Below are 25,861 nucleotides of genomic sequence, written 5' to 3'. Positions count from 1 at the left end.
TGTTGTTTTTCCCGATTGTCACAAGTCCTATTTCCTCAACGTGTTTGATTGCAATGCCTGTTGGACTGCTTCAATTAAAGCTGGATGGAATTAATGCTGTCCCTCCTGCTATCTCTCTTCCCAGAGTGCAGCATATCCCTGGCTGCCAGCAGACAGGCTCAGGCCACATCCCTTTTGGTAACCGTGTGTGCTGATGCAGGCTCCTCACCAGATTGCTGGATCCAGAGATCACCAGCAGGCTTTGCTTAGGAAACACAGGGAACACTCCAGTACTTGGTGCCTTTCCTCCTTTTTAATATTCCACCCCTGCTCCTGGCTGCCTTCTACTGCGGCTGTACCTTGCTGTTACATAAACAAGTGCCTGGCTGCACCCTAAACTTGCCTTCAGTCAGATGGTCAGGGGGTGGGTCATCCTGGGCTTTTCCATCCTGCTGCTGCTGCTGCAGGATGCACACAGCAGCACAGCCATGAGTTGTTTATGTCTGTATCTGTACACGCCCGTGCTGTGCACAATGCAGGGTGTAGAGCAGAAATGTGGGCTTGTATGCGCACCCATCACACATACACATAACAACCCAAATAGAGAATATATGCTACATGCCGTCTTTTTATTTAATCATCGGTTTAAGTGAGGTACATATCTGTGAGATATTTATGTATCTGTCACTTTAATTCCTGAAGAGCAATAAATGGTTTTACTGTGAAATGGGATTATCTCCTAGTAGGGGCCCGCCCAGTTCTTGTTGGCTTTCTTGGAAAATGGAGGCTAGGAACAAATTAGATGTGCAGGTCCATGAGAGGCAAAATGCAAATGAATATATTTTTGTTTGCTCTCAGCACTTAGAGTGTTTCTGCATAGGGGGAATCTGATTCCAACTTTGCGATTTGTTTGAAAGGCCTTACACTGCAGTGGGTGGATTTTCCCTACAATAGAGATCCATTTTGTTTGTGGAAGGATCATTGGAGTGGGGCAATGTGTCAGGTGCTGTGGGCTGTCTTTCCCAACCCTCACTTGGATACGTGCTCTGCACCAGTATGTGCCGAGTGCACAAAGTGCTCCTTTGGCCTCGTGATAGAAACTTTTCCTGTGTCCCTGGAACATCCTGATTATGCAAAAGAGGATAAATGAAGGGCCATGGCTTTAGGTCTTCCACTCCGTCAGGATGCAGGGCATCTGTTAGTACCATGCCACCCTTCTCCGGGCTCCCAGGGATGCTGCAGGGTGTGGGCTCATTGTTCCTCTGCCTCTTGAGTGTTTTGCCATGTGACCATCACCTGTCTGGGAGCAGCACTGCAAGCTGGCTGCAGCCCTGTGTTGCTGGGCTGGGACTAGAACGTTCTGAGATGTTGTCACAGCTGCTGCCTGATGCAGCCCCGGGCCCTCACAGGCCCCTGGCCAGCAGGAGCAGTGAGCTGCTCACATCCTCTCTTGGCCAGCCTTAATGGTTCTTTAAGGATGAACAGAATAATTCCATGCTCAAAAACTGGGAAAAGGATTTTGCACACTGAAGACTTTCTCTTGTGTTTTTTTTGAGATTGACTCATTTGATTTTAAAAACCGGTCGACAAGATGTAGCTGTGCTTATCTTGCATCCAAGTTGGAAATTTTCCCTTTTATGCAGGTCTGACCTTTTCTTGCAGTGTGGAAACAAGGGTACTGGTGCAAACATGCGTATGTAAATAGCCCTGCACCTTCTGAATAATTGTATGGGTACCCTATGTGTCAAGAACATTAAATGTGTCAAGAACATTAAAAACCAGGTACTAACACAGCAGGTGAGCAGCTTCAAATATATAGATTTTATGGCAATTTAATTCCATTTTGCCTAAATCCAGGATACATAAGGCCCAGCTCCACTGGCCTCTCGGCGCCTTTGGAGAGAGCTGCCTGTGGCTCACCCTTTGCAGAGTGAGGCAAGGGAACTGGGGTGGTTCTGTGACCGTCACTCTCTGAGTCAGCAGCCAAGCTGGAATTACAGCCTGGGAATCCAGCTGCCTAGCCCCTGGCTCTATGTAACACATGCTTGCTTCTCGCTGTCTAAAGAACTTCTCAAAGCAGACATAGCTTCCTGTTTCTGCATGTGACAAGTGTTGAAAAGATTTTTGAAAGCCCACATAAAATCCCAAAGAAAAAAACTGTTATAAAAATGGATTCTACTGCCAAATGAAACTGGTTTTGGAATGTCACAGATGTGGTAAGCTGATGGCTGTTACCATTTTGCCATCAGTCATGGCGACAGAGTTTGACATCTGGTCTGTACTGGCAGTAGTTGGGTGTTTATTCAGTATTTTTAAAAAGGTTAAAAAAACTTTTATACCTTTTTTCAGGCCAGATTCATGAGTTCAGCCTTCTTAGCATAAAATGTTCTACAGCATCTGGAATATCCATCACTGTTTGCTAAAAGAAATTGAGAACCAATGGCATCAGGTGAATTTTGTCCTTCCCTTGACACCCTAAGCACAGCTGAAGCTCACACAGAGCTACTGCTGGACAATACCTGCAGAAAGACAAGGATGGAGGGATTCTGCTCCTAGCAGAATTCCACTGTGTGTGGGGAAGAGTCAACGTGCACTAAGTGCCTTCCATTATGGAGCTGCAGGAGACAGGAAATGAGTTTGCTTTGTTTTACCTCAACAGCAGACATTGTTTCATATTACCATCTCCTTTTTCACAAAAGAAGAAAATGAAAGACTTCTTACATTCTAGAAAATGTTGTCAGATTTGTCTTAAATCCAGGCCCACTTGAATTTCAAGCACAACTTTGGCAGGGAGGGTGGCTGTTTGTCATTGGGTACATGGGCTCTGCACTGAGGCTGGCAGCCCCACAGTTCATCCCTTTGGAAAGGGCCAGAGTTCAGGGAGGAAAGAGGATGTGGAGGAACGAAGGAGTGCTTGGTGCTCTAGAAAAAGGCATCCTGAGGAGGAGGAAGTCATGCAGAGAGCCAGTTCTTTGCTCTTGGACACTCTTGTGTGGTTCATGGATGCCAGCCACTATTTCACCTGGTGTGAACCTGCTCTGGGATCCCTGTGGAGTTCCTGTCAGGATAAGGAAGGGAAAGAGTCTCTCACTGCTTGACCTCTGTGTGCTGGAGCTTTCAAGGTTCATTGCAGCTTTAACCTGCTGTTCTTTCCTTAGCGCTGAATATGTCTTGTCTTTTCAGAGTTGTGTTTGTTGCCTCGGCAAATGTCTCTGTGATTCACTGGAGTTTCTAGATGTTTCAAATGCCTCTCCAGCCATGAAAAAAAACCTTTTTGGTGTTTTGTAATGGAGTGTTTGTGTAGGAGGTGCCTATTCCTGATACCCTTTGAGCGTTTTCCTTCTGTATCTCAAGCTAATATTTTCCTTGTGAAGCTATTTCTGGGGGTGAAAATAATACCTTGCTGGTTTGCTTCCTTGTGAAATGGAGCTTCTTTGGATGACATTGCACTTCAGAATAGATTGGGACTTGCTGCTTCATTTTCTCCATATCCTGTTTGAGGGGTGTGATGTGCATGGGCACAAATACATGGTGTTCTGAAGGGAAGCAAGATTGATGATCTCCAATTCCCTCGCTTCTGATGGGAAATGAGCAATTTTCAAGTTTAAATTTGCTCACCTTTATGTTGTTGTCTAATCATTCCTTGATTTATATGTGGTATTTCAGTTAATTTCCTTGGTAACTTTTGAAACACAGGATTTATTCAATCTTAATAAATCATATGTAGACAGTATTTCAAAACACAGATAATTTATCTCAATGTGGTATTGGTATTGTGAGTGACTGTGCCTCTTCAGAAGTTTAAGTTGAATTAATCCATAGCTGGAATACTGGGGAAAAGATTAACAGGGTCTGTCAGCTCTATTGTGTGAGACACTAGATGCAGGAGGAGGAAAATGTGTTCCTGGAATGCTAAATCCCTCAGCATTGTAAAGTTTGTGGGTGCAATACAGTGTCATGGCAGACACTTAGGATTTTATGGCAGCATTAACTCATTATGTGATTGTTTCTAAAAAGTTATGAAAGTGTCCAAAATGCCCAAGTTTCCATCTCTCCCTTTGTCTTTATCAGTGAAAAGAACTTCTGCTGAGCTTTTAAAAGAGCAGCCTAGAGAGAGGAGAAATGTCACCACCTGCCTACGGTGACTGTCCACCTATCCTGTCTCTGCAAATTTAACTTAGCATGAAAGATTTAAAAAAGTTGAGAGAGCATTTGCACATTGTAGGAAATCATCCATAATAAACTTTTGTCACTTTGGGGATGGATTTGTTGAATCCTCCTTGTGAAATATTTTGTGTCCTTTAAATTCATTACTTTTCCTGCACCACTGGAAGAATTATTATATGATGTTTGGGTAGCTTTGTGTTAAGCAATTAAAAAAATGTTTAATGAGGATGTCAGATGTTAAATTGTGAAGTGTCAAGCTTTTTGAAATCTAGCTTCTGTAATTTAGTCCCTCAGGCTTTTCCACTGAACTCCTGGGGAAAGTTTGGCACCTGAAGTGAGAGCAGCATATGAGCTCTGGGTTGATGGTTTAATGGGGAAAGCTGGAGCCATGCCTGGGGGATGTATTGCCAATCTATAGTGCATGCAGAGGGTGGGAGTAGGGAGCAGGAGTGCTGCCATCCAGGGCACCACCTCCTTCCTGAGATGGTGCCACACACTACAGCTGGCAGGCAGATGGATTGTCACACTTTATTGACCTGGCTCTGCTCACAAAACGTCTTCTGGGTTACTTTTTGGGAATGTGGGTGGTACTTCACGTTGTGTAAAAAAGAATTCCTGTTCTCTGGGTCAGTCTCAGGCAGTTCCTTTGTGCACTCATGGTACTGGTAGTTTTGTTTGAACATCTGACGAGCTCTTCCATACATCTTGATGAATGTGCGTGTTAGCAACCTGTCGTTTTAGTCTTAGACAGCAAAAATCAATATTTTTCCCCTATTCACTCCATGGGGTTATCCAGGTAGGTTTAGATATTCCCCGTTGTTACACAGTTGGGGAATACAACAGCTCCTATTATATGCTCCAATATGTAGTATTGGAGCACATAACAGGAATTACTGAAATCTGAGGAATGTAATTCAGTGAATTTCAGGTGGTTCACAGAGGTGGTGCACTTCAAGGGTTTTCACTTGGGAATTATTTGTGGAAGTTCCATGTATTGTAAATATATTTAGTGTGTTGCTTATAGTTTTTTCAGACTTGCTTCAAAACCACGTTAACACTCATTCCTATGCTAAGGCCTTCCACATACGGATCAATACAGATTAATTGCTAGCTGCCCTTTTATAAGTGACTGAAAACAAAGGCTGCAATTAAAAAAATGTCTGTAATTACCTTCATTTTGTTGATGCTAATGAAGGATTTAGCATGTTAACCTCCCCAAAACCTAGCAGGTTCATTAGCTGCTTAGGGCTTTGGAGAAGAGACATTTTGGGGAGGTGAGCCTAAGTAGGTTTCAGAGTACGCATTTCTGTTTAAGGTCAGCTTTTTGTCCTCCAGCAGAATCCTTTTCTGATGAAGATAGGATAAGAATGAACAGAAGGAGGAAGGGAAGAGATGTAACGCAAGATTTTAAGTTACCCTATTTGCCTGTGCTCTCAAATAGTCCAGTGAAACTGATTGTCTGGGTCAGGAAAAACTCAGTGTTTCATATTTAGCAAATATTAATGGGATGCTGCTCTTGTACGTGACCTGAGGAGGGATGTGGATTTCTTTTGGCCTGATAATTTAGATCTGCCTTCTCTTTATTCCTGTATTTGAAATAAGGCAGCATTGACAAGTGGTGTTCACCCAAAATGAGTGTAGCTCTTATTTCCCCAGGCTGGTAGAAAATTATTTCAGCCGATAGAACCATATTACAAGCCTTTCTAAGCTGTTTTAGGTTGAATAATTTAAGCTTATTTTAAATTATTAACTATTTCTGGCCTGTGCTATGGCAGGATGTCTAAGAGAGACATGTCACTGCTCAAAACCAGTGAGGCTGGTGCAACAGGAGACTGGAGCAGATAAAAAGCCACTTCGTGCCTCGCTGCTCAGGCCATGATTTACTGGGGACTGCCTGGATCCACTGGAGCCTTCTTGTTCCCCTGCTTTATTTCTTTTTAAAGGCACCAGTGCACCAGGGAGGATGAAATCACGTGCATTTTGTTGACTTTAGTCTCACTGCTGGAGCAAGAGGAGGCAGTAACTAAGATATCCCAAAAGACCCCCATACATGAGTGGAGAATAGTTAAGCTCAGCAAACCTTTTCTATTTTTGCTGATGAACATGGTGCTGGACATCAAAGCTACCCAAAGGAAAATATTTGTTGCTGCCATCCATATTCCTAGGCCAGGGAGACTCAGTTCTGCTTAGTTAACTCAGGTAACAGTGCAAGTTATCTCTGTTTTAGCCTCTCCACAGGATGTCCATGGATTTAATATCAGCTCTGTTTAGTTACTGCTGGGAGTCAGGGAATCACAGAAGGGTTTGGGTCAGAAGGGTTCTTAAAGCCCATCTCATTCCAACCCCTGCCACGAGCAGGGGCACCCTCCACTGGACCAGGGCGCTCAGGGCCCCATCCAGCCTGGCCTTGGACACTCCCAGGGATGGGGCACCCACAGCTTCTCTGGATGACCTGTGCCAGAACCTCCCCACCTTCACAGGAGAGAATTTCTCCAGTTATTCTATCTGGTCCTGCCCTCATTCAGTGTGAAGCTGTTGCCCCTTGTTATTGAAATAACACTCTTGCATGATATACACCAAAACCTCAAAATTTTATGTAACAGCAAAAGGAAAACCAGCAGTTTTCCAAATGATACCTATTTCTCTTTATCTTGTTCGTGGAAAAGCTTATGAACAGACACCCATTTGAAAGTGTTTTGGTACTGTGGAATGACTTAGCAGGATGAATTGAATAAAATCTAAAATGCTGATGTGAGCCTTAAATTGCCGAGTCAAGCTGCTGTGTGCAGAGCAGGGTGGCTTTCATGAGCATGGATTTATTTTGCAAAATTTGACATTTGCTGGAGACAAAAAGGAATACAGATTAAAAATATATTTTATCTGGTCAGTGCAACTGCTGTATCATAGTTAAATTTTCCTGAGGAAATACACGGAGACTCCATGGCAACTAGATGAGATGTGTGCTATATTCTCCATGCTGCTGCTGCATTTTCTTGGGAGAATCCAGCCATCCCCCACTGCCCCCACAGCCTAGCTGGGCTTGGCAAAAGGCAGCTGCAGCCACTGGCCACTGACTGCACCAGGGGTATTTTTAGGATCGTGAAAAATCCCCCAAGTTGTATTTTTTTCCTTTCTTTTCTTGGTGAGGACAGCACAAAGCCTGCAGTACTGTCTGAAGGGTAGACAAACCACTCAGGCACTCCTTCGGTGATAATTGATGTACTAACCTCTGCTTTCCTGGGATGCAGGTGTTAGCACTGGGTGCTTCAACACAGCTCTGTGCACCCTCAAGTGCTGCAGGCTGTTAGGCTGGTGATGAAGCCCTGGAAAGGGTTTCCCAAAGAAGTGAAAGCAGAAATAATTAATAGCTTTGCCCAGAGCCAGCTCTGCATTGCAGCACGAGTTCTCCCAAGCCTAAGGAAGTACATGCTTGGCTGCCTTCCCCGGGTTTCTAAGGAAGCCCAGCACTGGACCTGTGTGATTTGGGGGTTGCTGATGCTCCCGGTGCCTGCGGCGTGGCAGTGCAGTGCCGGTGGGAGGGCAGGTGGGAGGCATTGCCCTGCAGAGCCAGCACAGGGCTCGGTGTCCCTCCCAGTTCCATTTGTCCCTGCAGCCGTGGAACAGAGCTCTGCCACCAACCTTGGTGTGTTTGCTCTGAGCAGTGCTTGGGAATTCATTAAAGCAGAGGAGTGAAGGAAATTGTCTGAGGGCAGCTTAGGAGGAACCAGTCCTGCTACAGCTGCTGAATATGCAGGTGGTTGTAAAGGTTAATTAACACCGGTTTTCTCTTTATAGCCATCATCTGGCTGGGTTTAGCAGCACACATTCCATTTTTTTGGGCAATAAACCATCATTATGTTGTAGTCTCTGCATAGTTGTAATAATGATCATTGGCCCAGAAGTGTGAAACACAGGAAGGAGTATTTTATCCTTTTTAAACCAACTTCAATGTGCAAGCTTAATGATACAAAAGCAGAAGGCTTGAGAGGAAGCAGCCTCCTTCTGGAAGAGGTGTTTGAGATGGAGAAGAATAATTTATAGATAGGGAACTGTAATTAAAGGTTATAAAGGAGCACTTGCTTTTATAACACTATATCTTATAACCTTAATTCTTAGTATAACTTAACCCTGAAAGATTTGCCAATAATTTCAGGAGATTTAGGCTATTTTCCAGATGATTTCAGCCAGGAGATAATTCACCTCCTATTGCATAACCATCTTAGTGATTTATATTTTCCAATGTAATTTTTAAACATGTGTGCACTTTCTGTAATACAGCTCTGTGATTGAAGGACAGATTATGTATGGTGGGAAATAATGTCACGCAAATGTACCTTGAGGTCCAAAATGTTCTTTATGTAATTCTTAGGTTCTGTGACCCGTCCTGTTCAAATCACCCTGTTGTTGGCACCAGGAGAATCTTGGTGTTCTGGCACTATTTATAAATTTATTATCCTTCTAAAAATAATGATTAAAATAAGTGGAGAAGCAGAAAGCACTGGAAAATCCCAAATGGAATTGGAGAGAAATCTGCAAAGGCAGAGGGGTAAAATGAAGGTGGTTTTTCCCAACACCTGGAACTCGAGATGCCCATGTGCCTTTTGCAGAGCAAACATGCTTCCTTGCAGAGCATCTAGTGCACTTCTAGCCCATCTGAACAGAAGTTCTAAATATTCTTCTCTGGTTTTACTTTTGACAGTCATTTGTAGCAGTTGAGATTGTTCCAATCAATGATCCTTTCAGTTCTGTAAGGACTATCTGCAATATGTTTTGCTGTCTATTTTATCCTGTAATCTCCCATTACTTAATATATGGGACTATGAGTAATGCCTTGAGATTATTAATACAGAAGCTTGCTTGAACTTTAACCTCCTCAGAGATTGTGGAGGTGGGAGACCCCTGTTAGTGAAAAACAGAATCAAAGAATGAACAAAAATCTTCCTAAGTGTTGCTTCAGGGCATCAGTGTCTTTATCTTGGATATTTGTGAAAGTGTTAAAAAATTAAAAATAGGTGCTTTCCTGCTGTGCAAAGACAGAGCAGCATCAGGTGGTGGTTGCTGATCAGGCAAGAAAGAGTCCAAGTTTTGCCATGTAGGAGTTGTCAGACACTGGAACAGACTGCCAGGGCCATGGTGGAGTCACCATCCCTGGAGGGGTTTGAAAGACGTGTGGATGTGGCACTTGGAAACATGGGTTAGTGGTGGCTTGGCAGTGCTGGGGGAGCACATGGATCTTGTCCATTCTAAATTACTTCATGATTCTGTGGCTGATCAATGAGGCTGTGGCTTGTAGAGAATCTGGCTGACAGACCTGCCACGGGGTTTATTTACTTGGATTTTCATCCTAGACAGTCCTTTAGTGCTGGAGGGAGTTGGAGCAGTGAGGGAGGGAGGGAGGACCTCCTGGTCTGGGATAAACTGATCCTACTGTGATCCAAAGGCTAAGGCCAGGCTCACTTCAGTGGGTGCTGGAGCAGCCTCATGGAGAATGGATAAGAATAGACAAATACTCATTTAATCAGACAGCTGCTTCCCCTGTGGTGTTGATATCTCCCCACAAATGAGTCATCTCTGCAGTAATAAAGAATTTCATTTGTCACTGTGAGTGCAGCAGGACTTTTGGAGCTCCCACATAGGACTTGAGGTCTTTCACTTAATATTCCTTTGGGCTGGGAAATGGTAGCCTCTTCAAGTATTTTATTATACAAAATTGCTTTATTTTAGAGCATCATTGCTTAATAGATGTGCTTTTACTTATCTTGGGAGTTTGTCTATTGTTTAGCTTACAAAATCCTTCCCCCCACCCCGCCATTATTTTTACTCATTGTGATTCACATTATTTTTAGTAATCTGATGAAGTCATGAGATGTGGGGCTTGATCAGTGGCTGCCTTCATGATTTCAGGATGAAATATTTGCATGTACTCTTTGACTTCATCAGTGTTGGATTGCATTGTCATATGACTGCCTTAAAGGCATTTGTGTTGTTCTGAAAGGCAACTTGCTGTTCTTCTGAAAGATCATCTGGACTGAGTTCTGAAGCTACAAGTCTGTAGGAAAGAATAAGTTTTGTGCTGCATTCTACAAAATAGGGAGTTGCTTCCAATGAGATGGGAATTGTAGTTCCTCTTCCCTGTCTTTAAAAAATATTTATTTACTGTAGTACAGACTAAGGAGCAGTATAGAAATTTTTTTTCTGTCGATGAGCACTTAAAGAACTCCATGGGACTTCCCAGCTCAGGCTGGTTGTAGGAGAAAGTGCTGCTCTCACAAAGGAAGGGTAATAGGAGGCAGGTTGGGATAAATTGGAATCTATTTCTGACCTTGCCTATTACCTAATAGGAAGTATATTAATTTTCCATTCCATGTAATTGAAATTTTGTATTTTTCTGTCCCAGTTGGTCTTGGGAAGATGCTGTCAGAGAGGAAAGATGGAAATCCAGTACTGAGAGAAGGTGTTGAAGAAGGGAGTGGTTTGTAGAGGTTCTGACCTATTTTCCATCTTGTCACTGCCTTAGGGCCAATTTTTGATGTGGGGCCATGAAGGCCAAATAAATGAGCTGTAGCAGAGACAGAGTGGGGCTGGCAAGAGGTAATGCAGATGGGAAAAGGTACTCCCAGCTGGAAGAGGCTGGATGTCCTGAGAGATGTCATTCTCTGCTGCTTACTTGAGTTCTCCTGCCTGTCTTGGGCAGAAAGCCGTGGGACTTTGTTAAGGATGGGTGGGGGAGCGGTCATGGCCAAGGGTTCTCTCTCAGTGCCTGGGACACTGTAGGGTATATAGGAGAATTCAGTAGCATAATGTATTTGGTAATGATCAAATGTTACAGTTAAAATTTAGCATAAAATTTCCAATAAATGTTGTAGCCCTTTTCTTGCCATTGAAAATTTGGAAAGATTATTCAGTAATTTTTTTATGCAAGTAAATGCAAGATTATTTAGCAAATTTTTGTGTTTCTTGCTGGCAGTAAATATGTGGGTTTATGTATGTTTGGGGTTTTTGCTGCTTTGTCTATTTTAACTGAGCTCCTTTAATGGACCTTACTCACACCTAATTTTGGTTCTTATGTAATTATGCTTTTCTTAAAATTGCATTGTTGGGTTTTGAGAGAAACCAGTTTTTCTGTGTGGATCTGTTCATGCAGCACGTTCCTTTCCACAGCTTATGGCTTCCAGGCAAGCCAGCTGAGTGTTGTTCATTAGTTATCAGTTCAGAGGTACCAGGCCGAGAAGGGCTAACTCCTGTTTGCAGTGCAGTTTAAATCTGGGCTTGTGTCGCTGAGGGCAGTTGTTGTGTGAATCCCATCTGCGGCTGCTACTGAGAACTGCAGAGAACCTGTGAAGATCTTCCTCTTCGACTTCAGAAGTTTGTGAGGTTTTTTTTTTTGGTGAAAGTTGTTGTTCTGTTCCATGCTTCCCTGAATTTTCCAATATTTTATCTACAAAGCTAAAGTTTATTTGATTATCTCTTTCTTATGTGTTTATTTCTCATAAGAATGTGAAGTTATTAAAACCTTGGTTACTTTGCCTCTTGTTTAGCAGCCACAGGTTGTGCACCATTACTGTGCATCTCACAATATCATGAGTTAGGAATGGCTGCTGGAGACAGCTTTACAGCATTCTTAGGGTTTCTCTGCAGATAAATGGCTCAGTTTTGTCATTGTGCCTTTCTTGGCTCTCTCTAATTTTTAGGCACTGCTGGTTTTAACAATCCTGAGAGACTACAGTGCCCAAGCACTTGCTTTGTCAGTTGGTCATAATCTCCCAATTCCTAATTTATTCATTATTCAGAACTACAGCAGAATTTGATGCAGATTTGTTTACAAACTATGTGCTTTTCCCAATGACCTTTGGTGCTTCTATCAACTTTATGGAGGTGATTTGGTTTTTTCCCAGGGTGGCAGGCCTCCAGTAGGTGATGACTGATGTGAAGGTGTGTTTTCAATCACAAGATCTCAAATTGTCTATTTAGAACTGCATGTGTGGCTGTGGTAATGAAGTTCAGTCACTTACTCAGCAGACTTATTTGTTTTTCACGCTATTCTGGCCCTCGTTTGGATGATGTATGTCACTATAAGGCACAAATTGCTTGCTTACAGAAACAAAAATTCTTGATTGTACTCTGTTAGAACCCTTTTGATCAGAGGGAATTGCTTTTGGAAGATTGGAATCTTTTATTTATCATCTACTGCAACTCCGTCAGTGCAGGGAAAGGCAAAATATTAGACAGGAGTGATACAAACCCAAGCTTTCAAGTACTGTTTGTTGACATGTGACGAATAGAGCAGATAATTTTTTGCTTTCATGACTCACTCTTTCTTCAAAAATTGGGCAGATGAAGCCTTTGAAGCTTGCTTGAGTGTGTTCATCTGTACCAGAGCCTTGTTAGAGGCAGAGACTCGGAGTCAGGAATGCTGCATTGTGTTTTGTTTTCCCAAGTAGCTGTCAGTGCCATTAGCTGAGCACATAAAACATGGATTTAATATTGGAGAATAGAAAAAATGCAGTTTTATGGCTGCATTTCGACTAAATGTGGGTGCACTGGGCATGGCCAGGTTGTTTTAAGCATTCTTACAGGTGTATTCAGTGTGTGTGTACCTGTACCTAGATCAGTGTGCATTAACTCAGATTGGTATGGGAATTGGGGCATTAGGTTTAGTTTCTTTTCAGTGGCACAAATATTCTCTTTATGTTTCTAGTTTAACCATCAAGAGCAAGTCATTAAAGCAAGTATTCAAGATATAATGATTTTCTAAAGTGAATTATAGTAACTCTCATTTCTAAGAGATGTGTTTAATGGACCCCAAGATAACAGACACAAGGTGCAAAATAAAATAGAAACCAAGTAAATGAACTCTGGCTTTTCACTTAAGAACCTGTGATGAACCACTTTGTATCATTTACCATCAGTGATTCACCATGACAGCAGCCATTAGTACAATGGGTGAGGAAAAGCTAAAGTCAGGGCACAATACTAACCAAAAGTATGTAATTCTTTGAGAATTCCTGAGAATGTGCTCTTTAGCAAAGGAAAAATGACATATTTAACATTGTTATTTCATTCCTCATTGAATTAATTGATTCTGTTAAGCTACAGTTAAGGAAAAGATGCAACACATGGCAGACTTTATACGTTGTATTCCTATGTATATGAGGCAAACTGTCTGTTATATATGAAATAGGTGGTCCCCCCACAAACTGATTTTATGTTAAAAAAGGCAATATTTAGTTTTGAAAGTTGTGTCAAACTCATAGGAAATCCAACAGAAGTGAGAATTTCAGAAGCCTCTGCATTTCAGCAACAAGAGCTTAGGAGACTTGGGTTTTTCAGAATCAGCAGTGAGCTCCTGCTGATGTATTCAGAAGAGAAAATCCAATTATTTTCTTGGAGAATTGAGGCTTTACTTGATATTCCAAATTCAGAATGTGATAGCTTCACAATATCCTACAAGATGGGTTAAGGCAGAATTAGTATCTGATCTGTGTTAAGGAAGAAAAATCAGAGCTAATAAAGGACAAGAGATTTTGTTTAGATTTAGACTGATACAAATGGGCACCAATTAGAGCTTAGTGCCACAGGAGGATATAACAACCATGAAATATTCAAAAAATGCCTTAGTTCTGTTGAAATGAGCAAAAAAGCTATTTGGGGCATGAGAAGTGATAATTTACTTTATAGCTATGTTGGCATGGGTGGGCCAGAGCTGCATCTTAACACTTTACCCTCAGGCTAATGTTGAATATTTCTCTGTGCATTGATTTTTAGTGATTAGTCAACAATGCCTGTAAGATTTCCCTCGTGTTACTCAGTGTTTCATGTTAACATGTGTCTTTCATTGCCCATGAGGTGGAACCAAGACTGAGAGAGAAAATAAATATCGGCTGCACTTTTTGTGAGAAAAATAGGTGATACATAAACTTCTGTGCCTGTGAGGGCATCTCTATGAAATCTGGGGTTGTTTCTGCCTTCTTGTGCCACACCTGTCATCCAAAGGCTCCTGTATCTGTAAAGAAAGGCTGTGTTTTATCTGTGGAATGCTGGAGGCTCAGGTGCCTTTTTGTATTTATTTCATACTTTCCTATCCATGAAAGAATTTTTTTCTGGATCTGTAGCTGCAGTGATTAAACCTCAGGTTATCTCATTCCTTTTTTTCATAGTGGCTAAAATATATATGGTGCCACTTGGATTAAGAGCTGTCCAGAGAGGATCATTAGACTTAATGTGTCAAATGATTCACCATCAAAAGCAGAGCAAGTCTTCTATAAATGGCACAAAATAGATTTTTGCAATTGATTGGACTCAATATATTTAAGTCAAAGAGGATTTTTTTTGCTAGGTTCTCTGGAGCAGACAATGGCCCCTTTGTAAAGGCTGCTTAGGCTTTGGGAATTGCTTATTGTGGTCTCTGTAACCAGAGGAAGAAAAGGCTGAATTTTTGGGAATAGTGATCTTATCAGTGACATTGTTGTAAAGCATAAAGGTGGACATAAATGATATCAAGTCATGACTCATCAGAGTTTGTCTACATGAGCTCAAGGTCTGACCCAAAATAATTGCTAGAAGCAAGTGAGCTGTGCTGTACTTGACCTTCCCATAGAAAAATCCCCAGGAGTGAAAGACTTCAAATCATTTCGAAGTTTGGGGGATCTAGAAGCGTATAGGTCCCAGTGCAGTCTCTTCTCTCTCTCTCTCTCTCTCTCTCTCTCTCTCTCTTTTTTTTTTTTTTTTAATTACTATATTTAACCATACAAGTGTCATGGGGAATGGCTCTCTGGAGAGAGATTTAACAATAATAAAATGAAGATTTATGTTGCTAACAGTTGTTATTTGCCTTGATACTTGGAACTCTTCTCTCTACATTTTTGCTGTTTTTTTTTTTTTCTTTTACTAGTAATGGTAAAAAAAAAAAAGATAAAGAAACATTTATCCTGGCAGCACAGCAGTTTTGCTTCTGTTGCTGCCTACCTGGGTGTATGCGACTGACCTTAGTCCTGTTTCATCTTACGGTACTCAAGCTGCGCCATTCCTGGCCTGTGGAATGGTATCCCATCAAATGAAGTTTCCCTCTGGAGATGAGCTTGCAGCTTGGATTTCACTGCTTCTCACTTGCTGGTCTTTGAGGTCTTGGCTGGGATTTTGCAAGTCGCTGCAAAGCAGTGGGTTTGTAGCACACTGCTTTTTTTTTTGATGGCCAGTAGTAACAAACTGAGAGTATCTAGCCATTGCAACATTTATTATGAGAATCTTTGGGAAAGTTGCAATTCCCAAAAGTTTGCTGGGGGCTTTATTGGTTTGTATTGCCCTAAGGCTGACAATCATAAATGCTGCAGGCTTAGAAACACTCAGAGCAGAATGTTTTCCCCGTTTGGGGTGAAAAGAGGAACCCTGCCTTAGCATCAGTTCTTGAATACATGGTATACTCTGCTCTCTTTCTTACAGACACTTTAAATTCAATTTCTGAAGGTTTCCTAGGTCAGGGAATAATTGAGGTTTGGAGTTAGTGCTGTGAAAAGGTCTCTTGCACTGCTGAGGAGGGCTGAGCTGCTTTGGCGTGAGCTCTGTGCCTGCCAGCTGTGCCTCTGGGTTTGGTTTCCTCACTGCTGCTGCCTGGGGTGGGTTTGCAGCCCTACCAAGACAGCAAGGAGCATGGGAATACAGAGATACAGCACCATGTTCCCCCACACAGGCTTCCCTCCAACGTGCACTTTGTTAGGATACCATGCCCTGGGTCTGGCAGGACATGAAGATGTTTGCTTTCTGAGCAATTTGCCCTACAGTCTTGGGGCACTTGGACGAACAACAGTAATATTGTTGAAAGGCTCTGGCAGGAAGCTTCTCCACTGTTCTCCCTGTGATGGCTTCACAGATTGTTGCTTTCCACAAGCAGCATTTCCCAGGAATGCCTGTTACTCAAGTTTTCCACCCTTTCCCCTGGAGTGGTGCCTTGTGTTTTCCAGTAAGTTATTTGCATATTAAATAGCTTGCTCTATCCAGAGATTTGTAGTTCCAGTTTATGTTGGAGCCTTGGTTAGATGAACTTTGGTTGAGTCAAGCATTTGGTGGGACTCCTTCTTCCATCCTTTTATTTTGATAACTAAATTAAGAAGTTCTGGCAGTGTGTACACTCCTTTTTATTGTCACGGGGTAATGCTTTGGAAGAGCTGAAGGAACTCATTACCAGCTAATTATGGGCAAGTGAGCCTTGTGCAAACATTCTGGAACAGTTGCCAAGTGCTGGCAAACATGTCAAAAGGGCAAAAGCAACAATTTAACTATTCTGTGCAAGTGTCTATCCAGCATGTATCCATCACAGCACCTGAGGTGATCCATCCTGGAGCGTTCATCAGCAAGGAACAATTACAGAAAATCTCCTCAGGATAATTAACAAAAAGAATAGCCCCATCAATAGTGGGGGGCTAAGGGGAGCTGGGTCTCTTGGATCATAACTGGTGCTGCTGTGGAGGGAAGCTGGGTGGGAATCAATTGGCTGCCATGGAGAGCTGCCTGCTGACGTGCGCTGCCGCACTGGCTATGGATTGAAACTCAAAGGGAAAAGAGTTGGCTGGTTGTTGCAATTCTTTGAGGATCTCTCTGTTTCTGAGGAATTTGGGGCTAAAGTTTTCAAATAGATGCCCAACTCTGCTGGGCTTGGGTGTGCAGGGTGGTATATTCTGCAGGGCTTTGGTGTCTGCAGACACTTTGTACCTTCTGCCTCTGCTACCCCCAGCTGGTCATGTTTGAAAACTGCCAATTAATTCTCAACTATCTTTTCCTTTTTGTTTTTTTGGGTTTTGGTGGTGTGGTGTCAGTGTTTTTTAATTCTGCTCCGAGCCTCTTCTGGATGAGAGGCAGATTCCAACATGCAATCCTGAGCATTATTTTTAGCCTAATGGGTGCAAGCATGATAAGTAATAAGTGGGATTGTTCTTGTTTTCCTTTGGGGTGGTTTGTTTGTTTGTTTGTTTGGGATTTTTCCTTGGTTTTAAATCATAACTGTTCTAAAAGATTAACACCAACCTTAAACCAAATTGACAATAAAAATCCCAAACATGGCATAGATGAGAGCAAAACTGATCTAACAACAGATATTGTCCTTTTTGGATACATTTGAGCTCATTTGAAATCATACCCAGGGGACATATCAATCCAAAGCAAGCTCATCACAGTTATTGGCTACATCAACATGAAATACCGTGTGAATCACTGAAATTAAATGGTCATGAAATCTGTGCTCATCCACTTTGTCTTGGTTTGTAAATATTAAGTAGATGTTGAATAATAGACTTGAATAAATCATATTTTTGAGTTAGAAACTCAGAAGGCATTGGCGACATTCTGAAATTCGGTGCTTTATGTAAGCACAGTGAGACCAAGCAGGGCAGGGAAAAAATCAAACCATTGAAAGGCACGCAGCTGGGTAACTCAATAACCCGTGTGTGCAGGGCATTCCACCCAGCGGGACTTTAACTCTGCTAGCTGGGCCGGCCGGCTCCGTGCTGGAGAGCCGTCCCCCGGCCCACCCCACGCCATTGACATGCATAGCTGGCCTGGTAGGTGTAAAAATAGCCGGGCAGCGCCTGAATTGGAAATGGTCACCGAGCGCTGCCCGCAGTTGCTGGGGTTTCGGGTTCTGCGGAGCTCGGCTCGGCTCGGGGGGCCCGGGAGCAGTGGCCGAGGAGCGGAGCACAGGCGGGACCCCCGTCCCGGCCGGGCCCCCGTACTCCGGGAGCACCGGGCACCCGCTGCGGGGCCAGGGCCGTCCCCCTGCTCCGAGGGAGCAGAAGAACTGATATGGGCAATGCACCCATTTGCCAGGCTTGTCATTCAGAGAAGGGCTTAAGGACACAGGGGAACATACAGGACTTGGATAAAACTCCCGATTATTATGGATACAACAGTGAAGAAAGCAAAGAGCCTGAAGCCCTGGTAAGTTTGGCTGAAGAAAACAGGAATCACAGGGAAAAATTCAGATCAGGGTTGTGCATGTTGCATTTGCAAAGAATGGCTTTGCTCACAACCTTACTGGATAGCTTGCGGTACTGAGGGGTCTGTTAAACTTGTCCATGCAGAAGCTTTGCTTTGCTGCCCTGACTGTGATTAAAAAGCAGCTGTCGCTGAGCTGTGCAGTGGCTTCAAAGCATTGTCAGCTACCAGGAGGTTGAGGTATGTGAAGAGAGAACCCTGTGGGTGAAACAAGCCCTGCAATGAATGGATGTTATCCTGGTTTGCACAACTGCTAGGAATGATCCTGTATTGATATTTCTCCAAACTTGAAGTCAGTACTTTACGTTTGAGCTGCTGCCTGCCCACTGCATATTGTTTTCTGTGTGCAATCAAGACAGAACCACACAGATCCTTATGTAGATGAGGGTTACAGGGAGTGGGACCAGGCACAGGCAAAGGGTCACACTTATGGCACTAATGTCAGCATTTGTGCAGCAAACCAGAAGAAAATCATTAAGATGTGAATGCTTGCACTATCTATGGCAAATGAAGTGTCTCTTCTCTCTTTTTCCCTTTATTTCTCATTCTATTTGAGAAATTCATTAAGGGGTTACTTCTTTCAAAATTGGCAATGGAAGTATATTGTGTCAAAACTTCTGGCAGCATAGGCAGATCAGTAAACCTTCAGTGTCAGTGTATCCAAATCTCACATTCTCTGCAGCTGATGTGTACCAGAATTGGTCTGTCTGACCTGGTGCTTTGCACATGCCTCAGTTTCTGCAGTGCAGCAGAGAAGAACAGGTGAGCTGAGTTCCAGTGTTTGTAGGGGAAGAGGAGACCCAAGGCACTCCCAGCAGCAGCTCACAAGGAGTTTTGCATGCCCCAGAAAACACTTTTGATGATGTTTTGGATTTCTGGTAGCACATTTTTTTGGCTGGATTTTTCTGAACAATTTCACGTTGTATTTCACTGACAACACAGCTGGACCCATTCTTCATAGAATCACATAATGGTTTGGGTTGGAAGGAACCTTAAAGATCATCTAGTTCCAAACCCTCTGAAATAAAACTTTCTTCAAGCTAAAACATGAAAGTAACCTACTTCTTAGGATACAGACTTTTTTTTTTCTCCTACCAAGCAATTTTTGGCTGAATTAACAAATAATCTCCAGTGTTTGTGATGGCAAACATGCAGTCAGGGGGAGGGCCAGTGGGATTCCTTGGGCTGTGGGGGAGGATGGATCTGCCTCCACTGCCGAGGGTGGTTTCAGTGGGCATGAGAGGATCTCCCTGAAGCTGTTAGCAAAGGTATGGAAGCCCCTGTGACACAAATAAGCAAACTGAAACAGTTCTCCCAGCATGTCCAGCCTCTGAGCTGCCCTTCGGCATAAGGTCAGCCCTCAGAGGAGGCAGGAGTGAGCAGCATGTGATCTTTGAGGCTTCTTTTCCTTTTTATTTTTCTGGATACTTTTTATTCAGCCTACGCAGCTTTTCAGAGCAGGCAGACATCAGGCACTTTGATAATGCCTTTGATGTGTTCAATCATAAGATCTTGGCTTTATGTGACCCTGGTGGGGACTGGCCAAGTTTCTTTAGAATATCTGTCTTGATTCAGATTTACAGTGCTTGGGGGATTACAAAAGAAAGTTCCTGTATTTCCCTAAGAATGTTTGCAGTCTCTTATCATCCTTATGATTCTGTACAAAAAAAGTTAAAAGAAGAAGAGGTGTCTCTAAATTAGAAATGTCAGTAAAGCTTTGTTCTGCAGGGAGAAATTGTGTATCTATTTTTTTTCCCCTGAACAGGAATATGGTATCCAGCACAGTACCCTGTTAGCTATTATAGATTTCCTCTGCTTTTATGTAACTGTAGCCATGCTCTCTGTCTTGGCTCATTAAAAAGGGTTGCCACATCAAGCTGAATATGATGATTCCAGGAGCCTTGTAGCAGATACGAGGTTCAGAACAATTCAGCTGATATTCAGCCAACTCAGATGGCAAAATTGCTTTGCTAATCTAATCTTGCCTAACCTAAGAATCAAATGCAACCTCCTGCTTCAGAACCAGGTATTCCAGATTGCCTGGGACAGACTGCTCTCTCAGTTTCAGCACAGCACTTTCCTACTGCAGCATTCATAGTTTTTCCTCCCTGCTCAAGGCAGTGGATTTGGCAAGGTGGATTTTAACATCATTGTTGCTTTTCTGCAGGTGAAGTTAGGTGAAACTGGTACCTCTCTCTTCTGGCCAGAGCTAAGTTGTTTAAGGTCTAGGCCTAGGATTACAAGGTTCTTCATTTACTGCTTGAGTGTTCCTTTTACCTCTCTGTCCAAGTAAGATCTGTGCAATGAGTCTTGCTGGATTAGCAACTGTGGTAACACCATTTATTTACCGCTATTGTAGCCCATCTCAAAGCAGCATGAAATTATTTTTTCTGTTTTATAGAACCAGTACATTTGAATCGATGGGCAATCGGTTAATGGTGTTTGGGTGGGTAGAGCAGTTTGACCCTTTAGCACAGATGGTATTCACACATTTCTTTATTAGGAAATGTCACTTTGGCCATAGGGAATGAAAAATTGAGAGTGATAGGATTATCTGTCAACAGTCTGTCATAAACTTCACTTACAGCCTGGATTTTTGTTAAGCCTGGTTATTATCCTGCTAGATAAGGTTTGGAGCGGCATCCTAATTTTTTCTAGAGGTGTTCTAGCATTATTACCTCTGTTTAGGAACATCATCAGTAATGGAAACTTGCCATGGAAACCATTTAGATGCCTGCCAAATTCTACAGTTGTTACCAGCGCCTCAACATCTCAATATATGGTATCCAGAGGCTCCTAAATATTTTTCTTTGCTTTAATATTATTCAGTTCCCCTAGAGGAGATCTTGGTTTCATATCAGTATTTAAGAGACTTGAGTAAATGCGTGTGTCAACTAGGAGAACCAAGACTAATCCTGGGACTCTTCTGAAGGCATCCCAAATCCTTACCATTTCAGGATATGACTAAATGACTCTTTGTCTCAAATTTCAGCACAAGAAATGTTCCCACTAAACAACAGGATTATACATTTCTGCTTTTTAGAGTAATGAATAGATTTCTAGCTTTTAGGATTAATCAAACCAGAAAATCTTTGATTCTCAAAGCCCAAATCCTGTGAAGTGCTAGGTTTGTTGTTTTTCAGGGTGGTTTGTGGTTTTTTTTTCCTCTTTATTCTTTTTTAAATGCAAAGATTATGTTTCCCAGGTACATTTGAGAGTCTGTTCTTTAGACTCGTGCCGATGATAATTCAGACACCCGCACATGGTTTCCAAGCTGGGATTTATAGCAGAAAGTTTGTTTTGGAGAAGATGAATAGCCCAGGGGAAGGACAGGGATTACACATGCCTCAAGTTCAGCTAGTACTGATGCACTGTCCATTGTTAGAACCCTGCTAACTGATGTTGCTTTTACTGTAAAATCAGCATGGATTAAAATAACATCTGTCATTTCGAGTACTGCCTTTGGAAGGGACATGCAGCTGGGAAAAAGACTTTTATTCCATTCTTTTCCATAGAAAGCTATGCAGTTTTGCCTCAGTTCTCACAAATCCTTCATTGACACAATACAATCAGCAGCCAGGCCAGTATGGCAAGTTAATGAATGGAGTGGGAGGACTCCTACAGAAGTCTGAGGCAGCTAAGGATCATAAAAGATTTATAGAAGGCATTTGCTTCTTGGCTTGAGGAAGGGGTGATTTACATTAGTTTTCTCTTCCTCTTCTGTTGCTACTGTATTTGCCAATGTTGGCCCAAATTCAGGAACAAGGTTAAGTGTGTATTTAAACCCTCTCTTTAGTAAATAACTTAAATCTGTTTAGTTTGAGATCAATTAGACTTAAAGATGTGGTAAAAATTAAGCATAGTTTAAAGTGGTTTTCCAAAATATCCCTTTATTCTTTTCCTGGTTAAAAACAAAGCCAAATTGATCAGGTGTTTGTGCATTCCAGCAGAGAGAAAAGAGTGGCTGGATGGTATCCTGCAAGCTCTGGAATTTCACAGATTTGGCAAGAGAGTCAAAGGTGTCAAAATTTAACAAGCAGCCTAAAATTAAAGTAATTCCCTATGAATAATTGAGAATTTTCCTATCAATAACAAGAGATGGAATAGCTGAAGCCTGGCTTTTCCACTAGTAAAAATTAGAAGTGTCTATCAGCATTACCGATTGTTCTGTTGTGTCTGTTTAGAACAATCTTGGAGCAGGAACTGGTGTTCAACCCAGGTTACCTGGGCAGTTTCCTCCCCCTCCTTATGTTGCTCAAATATATGTTTGTTGGGATTGTGTAGTAGCAATAAAAATTTTCTCAAATTTCAAATGCAGCTTTCTGGAACAGTCATAAAAAGATATGAAACTGCCACAGAACTGTTTTATGCAAATCTTGAAGCCACCGGAAGTTGATTAATATATATATGCTGGACTTGTAATACATTTTTTATTTATAATGTGCATAAATCATAAATCACTTAACCTAGTTTATTTTCTCAGCTTCTTTTTTTGCCATAGTTCTTTCCATCTCCAGTCATACTAATGAGAGCAATTTTTTGAGAACACTCTAAATCTTGAATCTTGCTCTATGCAGTGTCTCCTTTGGGTTGCAGCCTCTTTGTCTGACACAAGAAAGCTTTTACCAAGATGTATAATAAATGCAAACAGCATTACCCTTCCCACCTGCTCTGGCAATGCGTGATTTGGGCTCCCACACATCCCTTAGCAGAGCTAATGAGGCAATATTCATTCTGAGGAACGCAGCCTATACTGGAAGGAATCTGGTCAATGCCATCCCAGGTTTCTGGGTCAGGGAATAATTTTCTGTGTTTAAAAATGTTTTGATTTGAAATCAAGGATTGTTTGAATCCTGGACCATTTGTAGTGTATAGCACAAAAGTGTTTTCTTCTTGTACCTATTTCACCCACTTGTAATTACAAAATATTTTTTGCTGAAAATATCCACGATTTTCATGGCAAAGTGTGGGGTCACATCCACAATGTCTGCAACAGTGTGGTGAGGGCAACTCCAGCCACAGCTCCAGCTCAGTGCCAGAAAATGTGGCAACAGTGCCAGCTTTTCCATATCCTTCATGATGTTCTACAATTAATTTGCCTAAGTAGTCCAAGCACCTTAAATTATTCAGGTTCATAACATATGATTTAAAGAATATTTTTATTTTTCTGATTTATAACCATCAGTATCAACATTGGGAGACAGACCTTTGACATTTTAAAATAATTAATTACTAGATGCTATTAGCTCCATCTTGGCAGAGAATATTTAATTTATTAGAGATCTCATACCTCTGAAATCTTATCTTCCTCTTCACATCTCACAAATCCTGGGATTCTTCTTAACAAATATTAGTTTATTGTAAGGCCAGTTGTGTCTTTTTCCTGGATAAGAACTTGCTCTAGATTATGAGAACATGATGTTTGTTCAGTGAAAGCTACTATTTTAGAATTGTGGGATTTTCAGTTCAACTATTCATGAAAAAAATCCATACAAACAAAGGTACACAGCAGGATGAATCTGATCTGAAATGCCTGTACATGGTTGAATGGGAAAAGCTGAGTGATAAAAATTCTTGTTTTCATATTGAAATAAGAAAATTTGGCCCATTGTTTATCCAGGAATTTAGACACTGAAATTTCTTTAGGATCTGTGATTTAATCTGTCTTCCTTCATCACTCCCAGTAAATTAATATAATGAAAACATACATTTTTATGGGCAAAGGAAGTGGCTTTGAAAGCAAAGCACTGCTGTATTTCTTTTCTTTCAGAAGATGAATGTTATTCCATTAAGGGCTGGGAAAATACGTGTCCATTATAGCTGTTATTATCTCATTTAAGCCATTTATCAGTGTTAGATTACTGAGCCTGTGCCGTTGCAAGTGGAATATTTAGCTCTCATTATGGCATGTATATCAGAACTGCAGGCTCAGACTCTGCTCTGGGGGTTTAATTAAAAGCGAAACATATAAGAAACCCTTTGCCTCTTTGCAGTCACTGCTCCATATTCTAGTGTGATGCCCTTTGGAGATCAGCAGCACCTTCAGCTGAATAAAAAAAAAAATCAGTTACGGTAGATAAAATGTGAGTCACTGATAAACTTGCTGGCAAGTTTTACAGAAAGTATTCCATGAGGAAAAACATTTTATTTGAATTCCCATCGTTTGCATCTGAATGCTGGTATGGAGGAAGATTCCTTAATGGGCAAAAATCTGTATGTGAGGAGTGAGTTGGGTAACGGTAACACCTGGCCTGTGCCACTTTTAGAGTTGCACCCAATTAAATGATGGCTGGTTGGAACAGATGGTTCCTGAAATCAGAGAATAGCCAAGCCAACTGGGACAAAATTTAGTGGTTGTCTCAAGGATGGGAGCTTAAACTGACACATTAGAAAGGAGGGAATAAAAAAAAGAAATGTGCTCGCATACCTGTTATTTTTCCATTTGCATCTTTAAGTACTGAATAGCATCAAGAAACCATGAAAATTTGAGTTTAGAAGGTGCAACTTTCCTTCTGCCATGAGCTGAATTCTCAACTCCAGGCATTCCCTGGATATACTAACATGATGAGCCAGCAGTCAGTTAGGAGCTTCTTAATGAGGAAGAGTTCACAAGCTATCAGTATTTTGCTAATTATAGAAACAGCTGTTGTACAAACAGTGCCTCACAACTCTGGAGTTTTTAAATGGCATTAACGCTGTCACCTACCCCTGCCATATTGATTAATTGTGGCTTAACGCTGGCTTTACCTGCAGTGATAGCACAGGATTCACTTGAACATCGAAGGTTTTTTAACCAATAACAATTTGAGTTTTTTGATTTATGTAAAGCAGATTTTCCTCATGTCCTGATCAGGGACAATACCTTCAAAAGTTACAGCTGAGTAAATTTTTCTCCATAAAATCAAAGCAGTGCATTCCCAAGACCATGCTTGAAATGTAAGACAGAAAGGGTTATTGACACTCAGATACACATTGTAATATACAAACAATACACCCTAATTTAACCTATTTGGACATTGGGCTTGAGTTTTGAATTATCTTTTTGCCAGCATTCCATTAACAAACTGTATTTAGTAGATGAGAAATGTTCAGAGGCCCGTAGTGCTGGACTGTGTTCTCTCACAGAGATGTTTCTGATTTTGGACTGACTGGGGTCATTCGACTTACTTGGAGGGGAGAAAACCCAAATCCAACCTGCAGGAATAGTTTTTCTACAGACAAAATTTAAAACACATATTTGTTGGATAATGTTATGATGAAAGCTATCCTTTGAAAACTGAAGCCTTCTACTCCCCCAGTCTTTCCTTCTTATGCACGAAGCTGTTTTTCACTAGCAAATTTGAATATTTTATGGATTTGGTACAGCATATGATTTCAGGATTTATTTTTGCACTTCTCTCTAAAATGTCTTTGAGAAACAATCTGTGTGCAATAAGTGATGTGGTACATAATGCAATAAGAAGGGCAGCTGGAGTGGGGACAGAGGAACCAGAAGGGAAGCTCTATTTGATTCAAATATTTATTTCCATATATGATTTATTTGCTGAGATTCCCTGAAATATGTGTTTTGAATTCAGGTTAAATTGCAGCAATGTAATAAGCAAGAAAGAGGGATAATCCACAATCATATATTCATATAGTCACTTGATCATTTCTTGTATTTCCTTATGCAATATCTGACAGCTAGGTAGTTATAAAGAAATGTTTGTGTCCATGCTATGAGTGTACTTAT

At 41.6% G+C, this 25,861-nt stretch overlaps 1 protein-coding gene across 37 annotated transcripts in view; it reads left to right on the top strand.

The window, feature by feature from the left end:
- ANK2 (ankyrin 2) overlaps positions 1 to 25,861 on the top strand; it is a 254,369-nt gene that overhangs the window by 106,661 nt on the left and 121,847 nt on the right. For 12 of the 37 annotated variants that reach the window (XM_030947226.1, XM_030947221.1, XM_030947217.1 and 9 more), the window contains exon 1: positions 17,748 to 18,072. The exons of 10 other annotated variants lie outside the window; for them this stretch is intronic. In XM_030947226.1, coding sequence (XP_030803086.1) covers positions 17,938 to 18,072 — 135 coding nt within the window. In that variant the 5' untranslated portion in view covers positions 17,748 to 17,937. Of the gene's footprint in view, positions 1 to 17,734; positions 18,073 to 25,861 lie in introns of those variants that run through there. 15 more of the 37 variants (XM_030947239.1, XM_030947253.1, XM_030947238.1 and 12 more) reach the window with 6 other exon arrangements.

Source organism: Camarhynchus parvulus, chromosome 4 (assembly GCF_901933205.1).
Source record: "Camarhynchus parvulus chromosome 4, STF_HiC, whole genome shotgun sequence".
NCBI lineage: Eukaryota > Metazoa > Chordata > Aves > Passeriformes > Thraupidae > Camarhynchus > Camarhynchus parvulus.
Note: the sequence above shows the minus strand (reverse complement) of the source record. Positions and strands in the feature narration are given on the sequence as shown.